Source organism: Nycticebus coucang, chromosome 9 (assembly GCF_027406575.1).
Source record: "Nycticebus coucang isolate mNycCou1 chromosome 9, mNycCou1.pri, whole genome shotgun sequence".
In the NCBI taxonomy this organism is placed as follows: domain Eukaryota; kingdom Metazoa; phylum Chordata; class Mammalia; order Primates; family Lorisidae; genus Nycticebus; species Nycticebus coucang.
Genome location: NC_069788.1, coordinates 80,520,568 through 80,539,154, shown reverse-complemented (window position 1 = coordinate 80,539,154; position 18,587 = coordinate 80,520,568). Strand labels below are relative to the sequence as shown.

The 18,587-nt window shown below is 47.0% G+C and overlaps 1 protein-coding gene across 4 annotated transcripts in view; it reads right to left on the bottom strand.

The window, feature by feature from the left end:
* Window positions 1–18,587, bottom strand: part of CDC42BPB (CDC42 binding protein kinase beta) — a 161,894-nt gene that overhangs the window by 3,957 nt on the left and 139,350 nt on the right. For 2 of the 4 annotated variants that reach the window (XM_053601238.1, XM_053601240.1), the window contains exons 24-36: window positions 17,663–17,768; window positions 16,371–16,507; window positions 15,553–15,692; window positions 13,275–13,356; window positions 11,300–11,516; window positions 10,853–10,915; window positions 9,010–9,606; window positions 4,681–4,778; window positions 4,504–4,588; window positions 4,253–4,370; window positions 4,025–4,142; window positions 3,420–3,525; window positions 3,235–3,329 (exon numbers count right to left, since the gene is read on the bottom strand). In XM_053601238.1, coding sequence (XP_053457213.1) covers window positions 3,235–3,329; window positions 3,420–3,525; window positions 4,025–4,142; window positions 4,253–4,370; window positions 4,504–4,588; window positions 4,681–4,778; window positions 9,010–9,606; window positions 10,853–10,915; window positions 11,300–11,516; window positions 13,275–13,356; window positions 15,553–15,692; window positions 16,371–16,507; window positions 17,663–17,768 — 1,962 coding nt within the window. Of the gene's footprint in view, window positions 1–3,234; window positions 3,330–3,419; window positions 3,526–4,024; window positions 4,143–4,252; window positions 4,371–4,502; window positions 4,589–4,680; window positions 4,779–9,009; window positions 9,607–10,852; window positions 10,916–11,299; window positions 11,517–13,274; window positions 13,357–15,552; window positions 15,693–16,370; window positions 16,508–17,662; window positions 17,769–18,587 lie in introns of those variants that run through there. The other 2 variants (XM_053601239.1, XM_053601241.1) reach the window with 2 other exon arrangements.

Below are 18,587 nucleotides of genomic sequence, written 5' to 3'. Positions count from 1 at the left end.
AAATTAGGTAAAGGCCTTGAGTAGGCATTTCTCCAAAGAGAAATGGCCTAAAGCATAAGAAAAGATGCTCAACATGATTAGTCATTAGAGAAATGCAAATCAAAACCATAATCAGGTACCACTTCATACCCACTACTGTGACTACTAGGAAAAGAAAATAATAAGTATTGGTGAGGATGTAGCGAAATCAGAACCCTCATACATTACCAGTGGGAGTAGTAAAATGGTACAGCTGCACAGACAATTTGGCAGTACCTTAGAAAGCTAAACACAGATTTACTATATAAACCTAGCACTTCCATTCCTAGGTATATACTCAAAAGAAATGAAAACAAATACTCAGACACATGCATGTATACATATGTTCACAGAAGCACTATTCACAGTAACCAAAAGACAGAACTAGTCCAGATGTTCATCAATGGAAGAATGGGAAGAGAAACTGTGGTCTATCTGTACAATGGAACACTATTTAGCAATAAAAATGAAAACAGACAAATGCTACAAGGGTAAATCTCAAAAACGTTATGCAAAGTAAAATAAGTCAGACAAAAAAGGCCAAATACTCATTTACACACAAAAGACATCTCATTAGATTTATGTGAAATGTCTAGAATGGGAAAAAGCATGGATAGAACCCTGGTGGCTGCCAAGGGGGGCAAGATGGGGAAGTGCTACATGGGGGCACTTATTTTAGTGTGATGTCTTATTTTAGTGTGATGGAAATGCTCCTGAATGAGACAGACATGGTGGCTACTTTATGTATGAATTTCACATGCAATGTGTGACCATGGACTGGGCTCATTCCAGAAAAAGATATGTGGCCATTATTGGGACAACTGAAAAAATTAGAATATGCAGATTATCAACTTGTAGCTATACTATGGTCATACAAGAGAATATCAGGAAGACTTGTGTATGCACGTGTGCACACATGCTTACAGATATTTACTTATTCATCTGACATCATTAGGCCAGGTGGGGACATATGAATACTCCACAGGGAGCTGGCACAAGACCAAAGAGATATTCCTGGGTGTTGCCCTGTGGCTGATGGGAAGGCCCTTTCTCAGAAGTACTAAGAGTTGCTGTGATGCTGTAACTCACTTTCAACTGGTTCTGCCAGAAAAATTAAATAGGGCGAAATGAGTTAGTTAAGTCACATATGAGTTATTCACACTATTATTCTTGCAACACTTCTGGAGGCCTGAAAATGTTCAAAACAGTTGAAGAAAAAAGTAAAATAAGAGCACAAAGACTTACCTCTAAAAGCTACCAGTTGCAGGCAGTTTTAAAGGGAAGCCTATGAAACCTTTAAGGAAAGAAAATTCCTATGCTATGGCAACTAAGAGTCACAAATTTAGAGCTTGAGCTGGCATAGTCCTGAAAACAAAGCTGGCCAAAGATGGCAGAGGAAAAGAAAGGCACAGGTCAACCAACTTTCCTGATAAGAACAGATTCAAAATTTGTAAGCAAACTGCTCTAAACTGAACGCACCAGTGTACCAAAAGCATAGATAGCACTTCACAGCCAGGTGTGGTGGTTCACACCTGTAATCCCAGCACTTTGGAAGGCTGAGGCAGGATTACTTGAGCCCAGGAGTTCGAGGCTGCAGTGAGCCATGATGATGCCACTGCATTCTAGCCTGGGCAATAGAGCAAGACCTTCTCTCTTCAAAAAATAAATACACTTCATGACGAAGGAGGATTTATTCTAAGGATGCAAGGAAATCGACTACATTGACTCACTACATCAATAGGTGGTAGGCAAAACCTGTGAAGATCTCTTTGGAAATGCTAAAACAGCATCTGATCAATATCCATCACCCCATACTTATTGAAAACTCTTACCAAGCTAGGAGAGAAAACCCTTCAGGAGCTAGGTGACACCAGCCTCCGCAGAGAGACCTGGCAGGAGCACAGGCCCTGTACTACCCAGGACCTGGACCAACTGACTTGTTGCAGAGTCCTGGCCAGTGCCCCAAGAAAGGCAATGCACAGATGTGCACACACAATCCTGACCTTTCATAAACATGCAAACACACATTCAAGATGAAGGGACAAAGAGAAGAGAAAACCCTCCAAAAATCAGGAAGAGACTCTATTACCTTAACTAAAAAGGATAAACTGGGCTGCTGGAAAGCAACAAATTTCATATGAAAACCCTTAAAATTAAAAGATTAATGATACTGGGAATAGTACTTGCAATTGTTAATAACCATAGTTTATAAAAAGCCCCTAAAAAGCCTTAAGAGAAAGGCAGTAAGATGGACAATGGGTGTGAAGGCAGATGTCACAGAGGAAGAAGAGATGACCACAGTAGGAATCAGACACAGATGGGGTGAATCTGCCTGTCAGTTCAGGTGCTTTCCCTCACTTCCCTCCTGCAGAATGGTCCCGGGGGCAGAGACATGCAGCAGCTGTGGTGCTGGACATATCCCACCTCACTCAGCTGTATTCTCATCTCCATCCCCACTGCATGCAGGGGATCCAAGGCCCAGAGCATGAGACCTCGCAGTGTGCAAAGACACTGCCAGAAGCAGGGTTGGTCCTCTGAATGGCCTCCTCAGCCTGATACCAAGTGGTCATCCCAAAAGGAGGGGGACAGCACAGGACAGCATGGAAAGCCTTCCCCGAGAAAAGGAACTGCTGTGGGTCACATTTCAGTATATTAAACTCTACAGAGAGGAGCAGGAGGAAGGGAGCAGGGGGAGAGGTCAGTGGGTGGAAAGCTTTCATTCCTGGTGGGGCCAGTGTGACAGCCCCTGCTCCCAATCAACACCCCTGAAGGAGACCTGGTGCACTCAGCAGGACCCAGGGCAGCAGTTGCTGGGGGCAAGGAGGGAGGACAGGACTAGATCCTCAAGGGAGTTGGCCCAGCACTGGCTTCAGCTGCCTCTTCTGTGTCTGGTAGAGGCTTTGGCTCAGGCCAGGCTGGAGGAGGGGTCTTCACCCTCTCTCCATAACATCATGCTTACCCCACTCAGCACAGCCCTGAAGGCATGATGGAGAGTTCTAGAGGGGCTTTTACATCACCCAGGACCTGGCACCAGGTGGCTTTTCTTCCTATGGTGCAGGCTCAGATGCCTCCCTTCCTGCGTTCTCAGCCAGCTGGGCCCTGGTGCTGCTCCATGGCAGATGAGGCATCTTTTTCCAAAGAACAGCTACTTCAGTGCTGTCCACATGCAGACCCTGCACTTGCCTGGGCCACTGCACTGTGTTGGGCAAGTCTTACCTCTTTGTCAAAGTCCTGGTCAGGATCAGACATGCTTCTCAGAGGCACAGTCACCCCGGGCTCCGATCCACCTACAGAACCAGGACAGCTTTTGTCTTGGGGGAAAAAAATCTAGAATGGAATCAAAAGCTGGGGGTCTCACTGTTCCAACCTCCCCCACCCTGGGGGCTGTGCTTCCTTGGTACCTGATGAGGGCCACGAGATGTAGGGCTTATTCCTGGATGGAGGCTGCCGGGATAGGCTGGCAGGAGTAGGGCCGGGCCTTTCCTCTTGGGAAGGGGCTACGGCACTCTAGGCAGAGAGAGCAGCATGTAAGCACTTGGGCACTCAGCCAAGGGCCTCAGGCCAGTATAGAACCAAGAATCAGCAACAGCAACTCTGGGCCAAGTCAGGTCCTACAGAAAATATGCTTTCTAAACTAAAAAAGAAAAAGTGTATTATGGACTCATACTAAGGCATTATTTGGACATCATAATCTGGTAGCTGGTTTCCTTATGAAACACGAGTAGGCTGAGAGGGTGACAGACACTAACATACATTGACACCTGTGGCATCACATTGCCCAGGAAGGGCACATGGGCCAAAGCCCACAAGGCCTCGTGATGAGGAAAATGCTCATGAAGGGAGTTTCAGCTCAGACTGGATTCTATGACAGATGATCCAGAGTACAGAGGAGGACCAGTGGGCCCCACCATTGAGACAGTTTGTACAGACTCGGCTGCTTACACAGGGGGGAGGGGATGGAATGCCCCCGCCCACCTTTCTCCTAAGCCTTGGCCCAGGAACGCACCAGAGGCAGGTCCATGAGCACCTGCATTCCATCACCTGGGCCCATGTGAGCCACGTGGTTGAAGTTGGTTGGGTTGGATATCATTTTGGATCTCAATTCTGGGTCTCTAAGCATCTCCCTGGGGAAAAGGAAACATGAAAGTTTCATAAATATGTCAGAATCCTCTTGGCTCTAATCCACTCTTTGCTACAGCCAGGCCAAGCTGGCCCTGTGGGAGCCAGCTCCTACCGCCGCTGCTGCAATCTCTCTTCCTCTGGAACCTTGAATACAAATCGCCTTTTGCTTCTGGTTCGAAGCATCTGCTTCTTGCTGTTGTCAGAAGTATCCGGCACATTGAGAACAGCTCCTAAGCAAGGAGGGACAGTGCACAGTGACTGCAGCTATAGTGCAAGTCCTTTGTGTCAGATAAGAGCCTCTGTATCCTGGACTGTCTGACAGGCTGTCCTTGCCTCCACTCCCACCTGCTGAGAAAGGCCTACCTGAGAACTTGTTCTTGAAGTAGATCAAGCGTGGAGGCTCACAGCTGAGGAGGTTGAGGGTTCCTTCTGAGTTCAGGGGCCTTATCTGCATTGAGGATCAGAGGAAGGATGTAAGCGCATGCCTTTGGGAAAAGCAGAAGGATCCTCCCTAAACTGAGGGTGCTGAGGCCTCCTTACCCTCCGTAGGCCGATGGTCTGCACCCACTCCATGGTGCGCACATCAAAGACGTCGACGCCATACTCGCTGTATACTGTGACGTGGGAGGGGCTGCAACCTAGTGCAGATGGAGCAGAGCAAGGTGAGCACCATGGAACTCACCTGCCCTCAGTCCTTGAAGGCCACACCTAGGAACTGAAAGAGTGCAGAGGAGGCGGCATGGCCCTCGCCCGGGTCATATCATCACAGACTGCAGGTCCACTCTGGAGTTCATCTTCATTTCAGAACACACACACTCACATACCTACCTGCCTCACTACCACTCTAAGTAACATTTTAAATACCACAGTACAGACAGTGAAGGTGACTTTAAAAAGTCTGCCTTTTCATTTGGCTTATATCAGACAAGATTATTGCAAAAGGTTATTAATTCAGGCTCAGCATATTTGAGATGCAGGTAAAGGCCAACTACCCAGTGTTTTGAGGCTAATTCCTTCTATAAGAGATGCCAAGGTACATTTTTCAAGGTAGGTATTTAAAACCTCCACACAAAAACCACTGCTGAGTTCAGAGCAGAGAGTTCACCCCACTAGTCTAAGGCTATCAGACTTCCCTGTATGACACAGTCCTTTCAGAATGTGGTAGGTATCCCTTTCAAAGGCTGATGTGAACACACAAAGTGAGAATCATTTTCCTTCAGGAAATACCGTGGTTTGTGCTATCTTCCTCTTCCCCTTTGTTGTGACTACTGGTAGCTGTCGGGTTACAACAGAAAGTTGCTCTAGTGCCCAAGGTGTGAGAGCAGGACCATTGAACCATTTGGCATGTGAAGTTTAAGGGGACTTTCCCACATTTAGAATAGCAATACAACACAGCTGCACTACTTGCCAGACAGAAAGGGGCAGTATAGCTCCCCTCCTCCAGCCATCCTGCTAAGGATGCATGCTCACTGTTGTCACACACACAACCTCACCCCGGCGTGGCTCCTGGACCTCCTTGAAGAAACACAGAGCTGGAAGGTGGAGACCACACAATCTAAGAGAGCTCCAGGTTAGCTCTTGTTCCTGGCTCTTCTAATCTCCAGGGTGAAAGTTAATCTGTATCCTGTCATACTTCACTAGCTGAAAATGCACTTTTTAAAAACTTCTGCTAATTCCACTACAGATTCTTTTTTTTTCTTCTTCTTTTTTTTTTTTTGTAGAGACAGAGTCTTACTTTATGGCCCTCGGTAGAGTGCCGTGGCCTCACACAGCTCACAGCAACCTCCAAATCCTGGGCTTAAGCGATTCTCTTGCCTCAGCCTCCCGAGTAGCTGGGACTACAGGTGCCCGCCACAACACCCAGCTATTTTTTGGTTGCAGTTTGGCCGGGGCCGGGTTTGAACCCGCCACCCTCGGTACATGGGGCCGGCGCCTCACCGACTGAGCCACAGGCGCTGCCCTCCACTACAGATTCTAAACAGGCTACATATCAGTCCTTTTTTTTTTTTGAGACAGAGCTCAAGCTGTCTCCCTGGGTAGAATGCTGTGGTATCACAGCTCACAGCAACCTCCAACTCATGGGCTCAAGCGATTCTCTTGCCTCTGCCTCCCAAGTAGCTGGGACTACAGGTGCCCACCACAACGCTCGGCTATTTGTTGGTTGCAACTGTCATTGTTGTTTGGCAGGCCCAGGCTGGATTCGAACCCGCCAGCTCAGGTGTATGTGGCTGGCGCCTTAGCCACTTGAGCCACAGGCGCCGAGCCATCAGTCCTTTTTAATACAAAAAAGAAAACCAAACAGTTTGGGAAGTAAACAAAAATGCTGGAACTAGTCACCAAACTGACTTAAAAATGACATTTCAGGCTCTGTGCCTGTAGCTCAAGTGGCTAAGGTGCCAGCCACATACGCCAAAACTGGCGGGTTCGAATCCAGCCTGGGGCCACCAAAACGATGACAACTACAACCAAAAACAGCTGGGCATTGTGGAGGGCGCCTGTAGTCCCAACTACTTGGGAAGCTGAGGCAAGAGAATCGCTTAAGCCCAAGAGTTGGAGGTTGCTGTGAGCTACTCAGGGTGACAGACTGAGACTCAATAAAGCTGATTATTTATTTATTTATTCATTTATTTGCAGTTTTTGGCCCGAGCTGGGTCACCTCCGGCATATGGAGGGACCCCTTGGAGGCACAGGTGCCGCTGCGGCGACTCTGTCTCAAAAAAGAAAAGAAATTTCAGATACCCTCATGAGATTCTCTTTTTGAGTCCCAGGTGCAAAAGTAGACCCTAAGTTAATATTCAGAGGACCATACATGCACAGGGAACTTCTGAGGAAAGCCCGTGTTACTTGCAGAATATTTGGGGTTTTATCTGCAAGGACCAGGAAGCAAACTAATTTGAGGATAAAGTGATAAACTGAGATGTCCTGATTAAAGGAAAATTTCAACTAAGAAGATATTATAGTGGAAAGAATATAAGCTTTGGAGTCTGACTGATTTGATATGTGGCTTATGCAGGTCACGCTGAGCTCTGTGTCTCTCAGTTTCTTCTATAGGAGGATGATGACACTTGCCCTAAGGGATAAGGAGAGGTAGATGAGGCCACAGATATAAGGTACTAACCACTGGGTTCAGAGAGAGCAGTTCCCCATGATAAAAATTACTTAATTTTTTCCTGCCAGCTCTAAAATTGATCCAGCATTTGTACTGAGTCTGGGGGGAGAGAAAAAAGGAGACCCACAAAGGTGGAGGACTCAAGAACCTCAGGTCTCCATGCTGGTCACACGGCCTGTATTACAGAAACATGCCAGTGGGCCTGGCACAGTGTCTCACGCCTGTAATTCTAGCACTCTGGGAGGCTGAGGCAGGTGGATCACTTGAGTGCAGGAGTTTGAAACCAGCGTGAGCAAAATCGAGACCCTGTCTCTAAAAATAGCCAGGCATTGTGGCGGGAGCTTGTAGCCCCAGCTACTTGGGAGGCTAAGGCAAGAGAATCACTTGAGACCAAGAGTTTGAGGTTGCTGTAAGCTATGATGCCACAGCACTCTACCGAGGGCGACAAAATAAGATTCTGTCTCTAAACAAAACAAAACAAAACAAAACATCACAGCAACTTGGATCCCTTTTGACATTGAACTTTACAAAAACTTACAGTGCTAGAGGTAAGGACCCAACAAACAGGAATCCTATGTGGTTTTGACCCCTGTGCTGGCTGCCATAGAGAGGATACATGTGATAGGAAGAGGCCAGGATAAGGGGTCCTGAGGCAGTGGGGCTAACCACTTTCCTGTACACACCACTCCAGGCCTCGGGCCTGACCCCCACCCACTGGTACATCTGCAGGGGCCTTGGCCTCCCAGTAACCATCAGGACATACTGCAGTCAAGCCTTTGTGAGCCAAAGCTGGAAGTTTCCCTCACAGGCCTAGGTATCTGGTCCTGATGCCCCTGGTTGTGCTGTTAGCTTGGCAAGTACGGCAATGAGGCAGACCAAAGGTTTTAGCTTTAGTCAATCAAGGAAAAACATGACATCACGCCTCCCACCCCCCATTTACTCCCATCTGCTCCTACTTCAAAATTAACATGTGCCTGCTGGCTAGTCTAACATGATTCTCTGCTTTATCTTGACCTGTTGATGCAGGCTACCGTGATACATCAAACAGAAGAATCTCAACCTTTAAGGTTTCTTAAAAGTGATCAGACAGCAGGCCAGGCAGGAAGTACCCACCCATCAAGCCCAGCTCACCAAGCTTTCCGGCCTTTATTACTTCCCAGGCAAATCAAGGCTTCCGAATTTCACGAGGGCTACCACTCACATGGAAAAATCACTTAAAACTAAGCAAATTAATAACTAAACTCTTTTCCAGAACAACTTTCACCACTTTCAAAGAACAGCTGTCCTAAGAGGGACTGAAACTTAGACATGGGAGTTGAACTGTTTCTGGCTATCAAAAAGCTTCGACTCATTTTATCTGTTCATATACAAGGCCTTTTTGAAAGGGAATAAACACCATGCCCCTGCATCCATTTACCCAGCCCTTTTGCCCAGGGGCCTATGCCCACTGTTAGGGTCTTCTGCTGAGGGGCCCCTGGAAGGATGAGCCCTGTGAGCTAAAGAGAGGGGCAAAGAGCAGTGGGGAGCTTGCTCATGAGGGGAAGCTCATGACTCACTTGCCAAGCCCTCCCACTGCTGGTCTGAGATGAGCTGTTTGGACCTCATTTTCTACCATGGGAAACCGCAGAGCCCACTTCTGATGTTTCTGTGCCTACTCAACTAAGGGAACTGGAAGACGAACCAAAGCAAAATAGGACACATGCCAACTGTTGATGTGGAAAGCAGCAACAGGGATATGCAACAGAAAAACATATACATACTACAGGCGACAGGAGCCGCAGGCCACATGAGCTCCTGCGTGCGTGACCTCCGGCCTTGCGGGTCCACGTACAATCCCATGTGGCTGAAGCAAAGCAGGTACTCCTCACTTTTGAGCTCCACAGCACAAAGGGCATCAAAAGACTGTTGTGAGAGGAACGTAAGCGAGGGGTCATTGGGATTTACCAGGTTTAGAGACTGCCCATCTCCCTGGATGCTCAACAGAGAGAACCCAGAAGGGTAGCCAACACAGAGCTTGTCCTTGAACACGGCCATCCACTGGACGTTTCCAGGGGCCACAATTTCATTGAATTTTCTGTGGAAAGGTTTAGTTCTCTGAATCTCGTAGCAAAGGATCAGCCGTTTCACTGCTACAAATAGGCAGGTTGAAGAGCTCTTCTTCAGCGTTGCAGTTGCAATGAGCTGGCAGCCTTTTGTTTCTGGAAGCTTGATATCAAAGTTGCCTTCTGCTCCATCAAAGGACGACCATGGACAGAGATGGACATGGTGGTTCCGGCCACAGAGGAGGACTATAATTTTCTCTTTGGGAGCAAGCTCAATCTGGTATACTTTCTTACAGTCAGCAGCACGGACGATCACTGCAACAAGGACAAAGAACATCAACATCTCAAGGCAGCTGAATGCTCCCAGGACCCACCCTGTCAGTTCCCTTCCCATGCCTTTAGCCTGAGCGCATTTTACCCAGAGTGAGTGCTTGATGGCTCTCTATAAAGTCTGCCTCTAATATATACATAGCAGTTGGCACTGGCCTCACACAACCCTCTCACTCTGAAGCTCCCATTGGTTCATTGTTCTAATGCACCTCAGCCTGTATCTGTTCGGACTCATGTACACACTGTCAGTGGACCAGGGGTCTAACTGGAAAACACTTCCTCCTTGGCTGCATGTCATCCCTGAGTGCAGTAAGGCCCTGTAGGGTGGACTGGATAGACCTCATTCCAGCTCATCCTTGAACCAAAAAACCCTTGGGTTACAAGTGGGAGCAAAGAGCCATCTCCAACCTCACTGGGGATCCTTAGTGCTGCCATCATATGGCCTCCAAATAAACCCAATACCCTAACTGGCTTAGGATCTCCACTCAGCGCTCCCTGAGCCAGAGCCCTTGGTATGGACTCTGAAGGACTAAACCACCCTGGGCTGGCTACAGCCACATCTGGCTCCTGGACTCACCCTTGTTGCTCCATGGCACCCACATGTTGAGACACCCAGGTTTATCAGGAAGGGCCAGCAGCTTACATGAAACATTGCCTTATCCCTGGGGAATGTGCCCCAGAGACCCTGCTCAGGGCCCAGGGCCAGTCACAGTCTCCTGATGTTTCTATTCCTAGACTCTGCAGCTGTGAAGTGGGGAAGGGCAAAGATACTTCTGCCTTTCTTTGCTAGGAAGACTGAATTGTCTAAAAGTGAAGCAAAGGAACTAAAATTTACCTCAAGTGAAGCCACGGTACATCCAGGACTCATGCCTCCTCCTGGGGGGCTTTCCCTGATCCTCGGCTCCTACCCTATCCTCTCCTTGAAGAGAGGAGATGGATGTGGTGAGTAACGTTGCACTGCATCACCATACATTTGGTGACAGTCACACACTGAAGCACCAGTGCTCACGCCAGAGACACTGCTGAGCACCTGCTGTGTCTGCTGCATGTTATTTTACTCAGCTGTCTGCCTCTCTCTTTGTGTTCTCAGACATGGTGGCTTAACTTATGCATCAGGTGAATTTCATGTTAACTCTAGGAATGTCCTGCTGCTGACTCTGTGCCCACCTGTAGTGGCGAGGCTGTACCTGAGATACCCCAGGGTAGACATTAGCCCACTCTACTCACTCACCATCTCGGGTGACCTCTATGACATACAGCCCTTCTTCTAAGCCAACTGCAATCCTGTCTCCATCTGTGGAGGGGTCGCGGATAAGAACAATATAAATAAAGTGAGCACAGGCAACTCTCAAACAACACAGGTTCAAACCATGAGGCTCCACTTACACATGGATTTTTATCAACAAAACACAACTTCCTGTACATGTGGGTTCTACAAGGCTGACTGCAGACTGTGTTGATTTGGGTGTATTTTGAGGGGTCTGCTTCTTAAAATGTATGAAGAAACTACTTCCAGGTTCAAATACCACAAAACAACTGTGGTCTTAATCTGTTTGAATGTTCAGATGGGGCATCATAGCATCATTTGAATTGTTCTGTTTTTTTTTTTTTTTTTCAGAGCAATTCAGAGCCTAACCACTGGGTTCCAAACATTTAGGACAAAGCATTTGGGACATACCCACAATGGCAGCTGTCAGGATGGCCTTGATAAGAGGCAGCGTGCTGTCATAGGCTTCCTGTGGAACATGCACAATCTGATTCCTCAGTCGGTTTTTATGGAGGATAGACTGGAGTCCTTCTAGAATGCCAACCCACTTCCTCTTTTCATTCTCATTTTCTGTCAGAATGAGCAGTGAGCTGGTCTTAGAAGGTGCACCTAAGAGAGAGGCTGTCACCTTCATGATAGAAAACGAAACAGACAAAAACAGAGAAGAGCCATAAGACAACCAAACCACACCAAATGCCCTGCCCTGGCTCATATCTGTTTAGCACTAGAGGTAAAAAAATTACAGGAATGGCCGGGTGTTGTGGCTCACGCCTGTAATCCTGGCACTGTGGGAGGATTGCTTGAGCTCAGGAATTCAAGGCTTGTCTGAGCGAGAGTGAGACCCCAACTCATGAAAATAAAGGCAAAACCCAGCTGGGCTCCCAAACAAGCACCTATAATGCCAGTGGCTTTGGAGGCTGAGGCAGCAGGATGCTCACAGCCCAAGTCTGAGGTTGCAGTGAGCCACGATGCCATTGCACTCTGCGCAGAGCATAGGGTAGAACTCTGTCTCAACCAAAAAAGAAATTTAGGAATGACAAGGAGCATTTGGATTCCAGGGCAGAGCACCTCTGTTCTGTGTCCTCCTTGCCCAGCAAAGGTCATGAGGGGCTCTGTTCATGGAGTCTCTTAGCAGCAAACAGGAATGGGGCAGAGTTAAAAATAGATCTGTGAAGTGCCTTCCTGGTCAGATTTTAGTTAATTCTGTTCTTGCCAAAACTATGATGTAACTGCCCATTAAAAAAATTTACTTTTTAAAACAATCTTATTAAAAATAGATTCTCATGCTGGGCATGGTGGCTCACAACTATAATCCTAGCACTTTAGGAGACTGAGGTGGGTAGACTGCCTGAGCTCAGGCACTTGAGACCAGCCTGAGCAAAGAGAGAGACCCTGACTCTACTAAACAAAAGAAACCTAGCCAGGTGTTGTGGCAAGCACCTGTAGTCCTAGGTGGTACAGGAAGGTAGAGGAAAGAGGATCCCCTGAATCCAAGAGTTTGAAGTTGCTGCGAGCTATGATGATGCCACAGCACTCTACCCAGGGTGACCAAGTGAGACTCTATCTCAAATAAAAATAAAAATAAATAAATACAAAGTATTCTCAGAATATGTCCAGGGAAAAGAGAATAGGACCTCAAACAAAAGTACTCTCACTCAAATCATGCTTCCCTGTGAGCATTCCCTAGCACTTAATTAGGAACCTGGATTGCTTTAGTTGCTACCAAATGATGTACTGTACACAAGAGATTGTTTCTGAATAGAGATGTTAATTTAGTAAAAAAAGGATTCATAGATGTAGTTTTGTAGTCAACCAATTTTACTGGGTTTATAACAATTCCCATGGAGGGAGGGTTTCGGGGGCGGAGGGGGGGAGCTTCCTTTACCTGACCCACAGTCTTCTAGAAACTTCATAATGCCACAATATCTAACATTAATTCGGTGAAGGCTCATTAGCTCAGCCAACAAAAATGCTGACATGGAAGCCTACTTATTTTTTCCAGTTTTACGCCAGTTAGAAGCGAGAGGTGCTGAGGAGGAACGTGAAAGCAGCATGTTCCATGTGTAATCTACCTGAAGCTGCTTTGAGGGGGAAGTATGCTGAGGCTAAAGTGACTAAGTACAGACCAAGGGGCAGAAGTTTCGAATGTAGGATGGGGGTGGTAAAGAGAGGTGCCTGGGAAGAAGCTGGAGAAGGCTCCCCAACATGAGGCACAGGAGGTGGGACATGCACAAGGACCCGAGGCCGCCAGGAAGGCTGAGCCATGCTGGGGTGTAGTGAAATGTGCAGAAGAATTGCTGTATTTAACCATGTGATTTTTTTCCTTTCTAATGATTAATGAAATAGTCTCTGATAAATAGAAAAGAGCAAACAAAATAATACATACCCTGAATATACACGGGACATCTCGGCGTGTGGCATGGATGACATCAGAGGCCAAGACTGAGCTCACTGAGAACTCTTCATCTCTGGGAAGAAAGAAACATTCACCATCTTGGGAGGGACACACATAGGCTGTCCTGATCTGTCACAACTCAGCAGAAAAGGGTACTTCCACCATTTACATTCTACAACAAAACCAGGCCCCTTGCCTTTACCTGGCTGAGAAAAGACTCACATTGACAAGCCAACACACCACCTGAGATCCCTGCAGGTATTTCAATGGTCAGGGAAGTATGGGTGCCAAGCCCTGCTGGTGTATGTCAGATTGTTCTAGTTCTAAATCCCGCTTAGGCTATTACCTGACACTTGTAAAGAAGAGGGCAAGACATGTAAAGGTGAGTATGACTGTGCTATCTCCAATACGGCTTCCAACACTGGGCTCCGCATCCAGCACAGGCCATGCTCTGCCTTCAGACAGTGCTCATTACACAACCTCAGGCCAAATGTTTGTCCACCTCCCAGTCCAGGAGCTCAAGTGTGCACAGTGAGGCACACGAAAACTGAATGCTGCAAAGGATACAGATATACCCCTGCCATCCTCAGGGCACCTCCAAGGCAGCCCTGCCCTCAAGAACAAATGCTGAGACTGACTCCCCAGTATGGGCCCAAGCCCGGAGCAGGTGCTGACCATGGTCACGATGCCTGTGGCAGGGGCTGTCCTATGTGACACTTGGAGTGGCTGACAGTATCCAGGCATGCCGTTACATGGAGACTCATTACATGGAGACAACAGAGAGGGTATAGCCACAGCTCTGCGTGGAGGGCCCTTGCCCAGCACTGCCTGTCCAGCAATGCATTGACCTTTACAACAACTCTCTACATGGCAGTGATGCGGCCCTGTCCACATTTTACAAATGGAAGATGAAGGCTCAGAGACTATCAACCTGGGGGTGGAAGAGGCCCCACCCTCTCTGTACAGCTGATACCAGGACATGTCATTATTACCAAGAGGATAGCGAGAGACAGTGCCATGCAGTGAAGGTTATGGCCACACAAAACTCCTGGCTCCAGACTTCTTTTACATACCAAAATACTCACCAAGGTTATCTAAAAAGCAAGGACTCTCCTTTCCCCATCTATTTTTGAAAGCTATCTCCCTCCACTTCTTTCTTGTATGTTTTAAAGCACTTCACTCACAAAAGCTTTTGTGTGCATCTCTATAAATAAAGGCTTTTTGGGTTTAAATATACATATAAGGTGGACATAAAGTTTGTGTGCAATTTAAAACAGTTGAACACAGTCAATCGCACATGAACTTTATGGACACGCACACATATATATCACATACATATATATATATATGTTTTTTGTTTTTTTTTTAAAGACACAGTCTCATTCTGTGATTTCGGTTCAGTACCGTGGTGTCATAGCTCACAGCAACCTCAAACACTTAGGCTTGAGCAATCCTCTTGCCTCAGCTTCTCAAGTAGCTGTGACTACAGGTGTACACCACTATGCCTGGCTGGTGTTTTAACTTTTTTCTTTTTTTGAGACAGGGTCTTACTATGTCACCCTGGATAGAGTGTGATGGCGTCACAGCTCACAGCAACCTCCAACTCTTGGGCTTCAGTGATTCTCTTGCCTCAGCCTCCCAACTAGCTGGAACTACGGGTAACTGCCATAACACCTGGCTATTTTTTGGTTGTAACTGTCATTGTTTGGCAGGCCTGGGCTGGATTTGAACCCTCCAGCTCCAGTATATGTGGCTGGCGCCCTTAGCCGCTGAGCTACAGGCACTGAGCCTGGCTTTTCAATTTTTTTAGTAGAGATGGGAGGGTCTCGCTTATTGCTCAGGCTAGTCTCAAACACTTGAGCTTAAGCAATCTACCCACCTTGGCTCTCCAGTGTTAGGATTACTGGCGTGAGCCACCATGCCTGGCTCCTGGTTTTAAATATAAATAAATGAATGAATAGCACTGATTACCATAGGCTGCACAATTTTTCTTTGGGATATTTTCTGCTTATTTTTGAGCATGTAGTTCTCATATGTTGAATAAATGCCTATTAGGCAAATTTTTCAATGCAAAGCTATCTAAAGCAGGAAAAATTTATAGCATGCATTTTGAGTCATAACTAAGCTTTTATTTGTTTTTGGAACTGTAAAGCAATTAAGGTGAAGGTATAAATAAGAAGAAAGATTTCCAAGCTATAAACTATCATTTTGGCTAAAGATGAATAAGTCAAAATTCACAGAACAAGAAGAGTATCACATAAACACAGACCTGAGATCTAAGACTTGGCTTGCGACAACCCCAGGCTGGGTAGACTTTCCTTCAGGCAGATCATACAGGAAGAGCTTACAGTCACAGACAACTGCATATGCCCGTTGCCATCCTTTCTTCACCCCGGTGGGCTTTGGGACCTGTAGACAAACAGGGACCATGTTCCCATGGGCCAGGGAGGCCAGTCAGAATACATGCAAACGGTAGGCAGTGGAGGCCACCAGGCCCCATCAGATGCAGTCACAGCTGTGGCCTGACTCTCAGTTCACCAGAGACAGCTACAGTGCTGTGTGCCCCTGCCCAGGCTGGTGGCCACAGCTGGGGAGAGTTCTGTGTCTGACAGGTGATGTAGTCGTTATGGTGGACAATTCAGCAAACAGGTGTGTTCATATCAAACACACAATGTCTTGCAATGTTGTATCTGGATAGGCTTTATCATTTAAGAGATAGTCCAAGCAAGTGGTTTTCAACACACTTAAGCTTTAGAACTTTTTGCCCATTGGCCAGATGCTCATCCTAGGAGGCAGGGAGAGGGAAACTCTGGAGGATGCTATGTGGAATCCCCAGGACCCCTGGGTCACTCAGCATAGTAGCTACACCAGCCTGACGAATTCATTTCCCAGGAGATGAGGCCTCCCAGGAGTGGGCCCAGGGGTACTTCATGCAGCAGAAGGACAGCTTTCGAGAGGAGTTGGGCATGGTTATTGGTCATTACACCTCAAAGACACTGAGGGCTGACCTAGTGGAAGATGAACTACGCTGTGTCAGGGAAGACATGCCTGGGGCAACAGGAAGCTGTGCTCCTTGTGTCCTCCTACCTTGACGTAACCTTTGTAGGCTGTTCCTATGCCCCGCTGCACGTCCACGCCAAGAGGCCTTTTTGACTGCTCAGGAGGTATCGGGCACACCTGGGGAGCACTGTCTTTGCAGGACACATGGCAAGCAAACGAACACACTGGAAATGAGAAAGAATGCCACCCTCAAAAATGGCTTCCAACAAAGTGGAAATCACTGCAGAACACATGCCCTAAAGACATAATTTAAAATCACCATGTATCACCAAGAAAATCTAGATATCTAAGAAAGCAAAAATAATTTGTAGAATACAATTCACTTAAAAGCTCAGTTTTGGTACTGAATAAATTTATATCATGCTTAGAAGGGAGCATCTATAGGAAAAGTGAGACTCATTAGCATAAAGCATTACCACAAACACTCTACTGGCAGCCTCATCTCACAGGGCTGGGTTCCCAATTCACCTTCCGGGGACCACCTGCGGTTGACTGCAAGGCAGTTGTCACATGATACACAGGGGTTCTGGCAGCCAATCCAAATGTGTAGGAATTGTAATAACAAAAGAAAATGCTTCTGCTTTCATGTAAGATGAAGATAAATACAAAAGCTGTTCTACAGAGCATCTCTACCTACTCACTGTGGCCAGGATGACAGGATTGTGTGTTCAGAGCCAGCAGGTCTGGCCCAGGACTATCTGTCAGTACCAGGCAACCTTGGGCTTATTACTGTCTATGAAATGGGGCTCAGAAAGGGCTGAGCAAGGGAGACAAGACCATATCCTCAAATCCCAGCACAGGGCAAGAGCATAGGACAGAACCTTAAAAATACTACTAATAATAACTAGAAGCAGAGACAAGATTGTTTTGGTTATTGCCAAATGATCTGATAATGGAAGATTTACAGTTTTTTTTCTCTCCAATTTTAGAGCAACTATGGATGGTGTACTTTGTAGTAATTCTTTTTTTTTTTTTTTTTTGTTTTTTCTTGGCCGGGGATGGGTTTGAACCTGCCACCTCTGGCATATGGGACCGGCGCCCTACTCCTTGAGCCACAGGCGCCGCCCTGTAGTAATTCTTAATAGATAACCAGGCCAGCCACAGCAGTGCCCTGGAGCTTTCAAAACAGCAAGGATCCATGGTTCCAGCAAACCTTTACTCAGCATTTATAAAAATAAAGAACCTGCCCTCAAATAATACACAAATTAAACTTTACTTCAGACTGGTTTGCCTGCATAAGAATCGTGCCCCCAGGCTGGCTGGTGCCTAGGAACAGTGTGTGGGCATACACTGCCCTAGGCCCACGGGCCAACACTCACCCTCACAGGCATAGCCCTGCCGGATCAGCCCGACCATCAGGGAGGTACAATGGCTGCACTGGGTGGGGCTGGAGAAGGACTTGATGCTGAACTGGTGAGCCTTTGGCTGGAGGGAGAATATCAGGAAGAACATGATCAAGGTGAAACACAAACTCCGAGAAGAGCTGAATCAATTTGCTTGAGATCAAATTTGTAAATAACTGGGGCATCATCTTGACAAGTTGAAAACATGCAATTTCTCTTTTTGGTATATGTGTTCTTTAAAAGAGGGCTAATCAAAGAATAGTGGTTAAAACCACCAAAAGAGCTTGAGCCTCAGAACACACCAACATATGCTTCCTTTGGTCAGAGTTCTGCTACTGTAAAAAGTCGCTGGGCTGGAGTACCATGGCAGCACAGCTGACACGCTTTCTGGCTCAAGCACCTGGGTCTCCCAGAAGACCAGGACCAGCTCTTTGAAGCCAGCCTGGGCCACAATTTAGGTTGGGCTGTCATCCAGAGCAGCCTTTGCATGTGTGACCAAGAGACATGCAAAAAATGTCTATAGCAGAACAGTTCCTAGAAAGACCCACTGTCCCTCATTGGGGAACAGGCATATTATGATGGAATTGACAATGGAACAAGATGTAGGGTGGAAAATCACAGTGTAGACCAGGCAGAATGGCAGTTTATGAAGCTCAGCACAGCAAAAATAATAGGTTTCTCAGGCAGACATAGATATAGGTGAAACCATGTGTAGGAAGCAAAGAGGTGACCAAGACAAATTCTAGAAATCAGAGGCAAGATGAGGGTGGGGAGGTGGGCAGGTCGAGAGCTGAGTTGTGGGAGGGGTCCAGCACAATCATGAGTAACACATCATGCACCCTGCAGAGCTGGTCTGAGTTATCCAAATAAATGACCTCTCAACTTGGTCCCTGACTCTCCA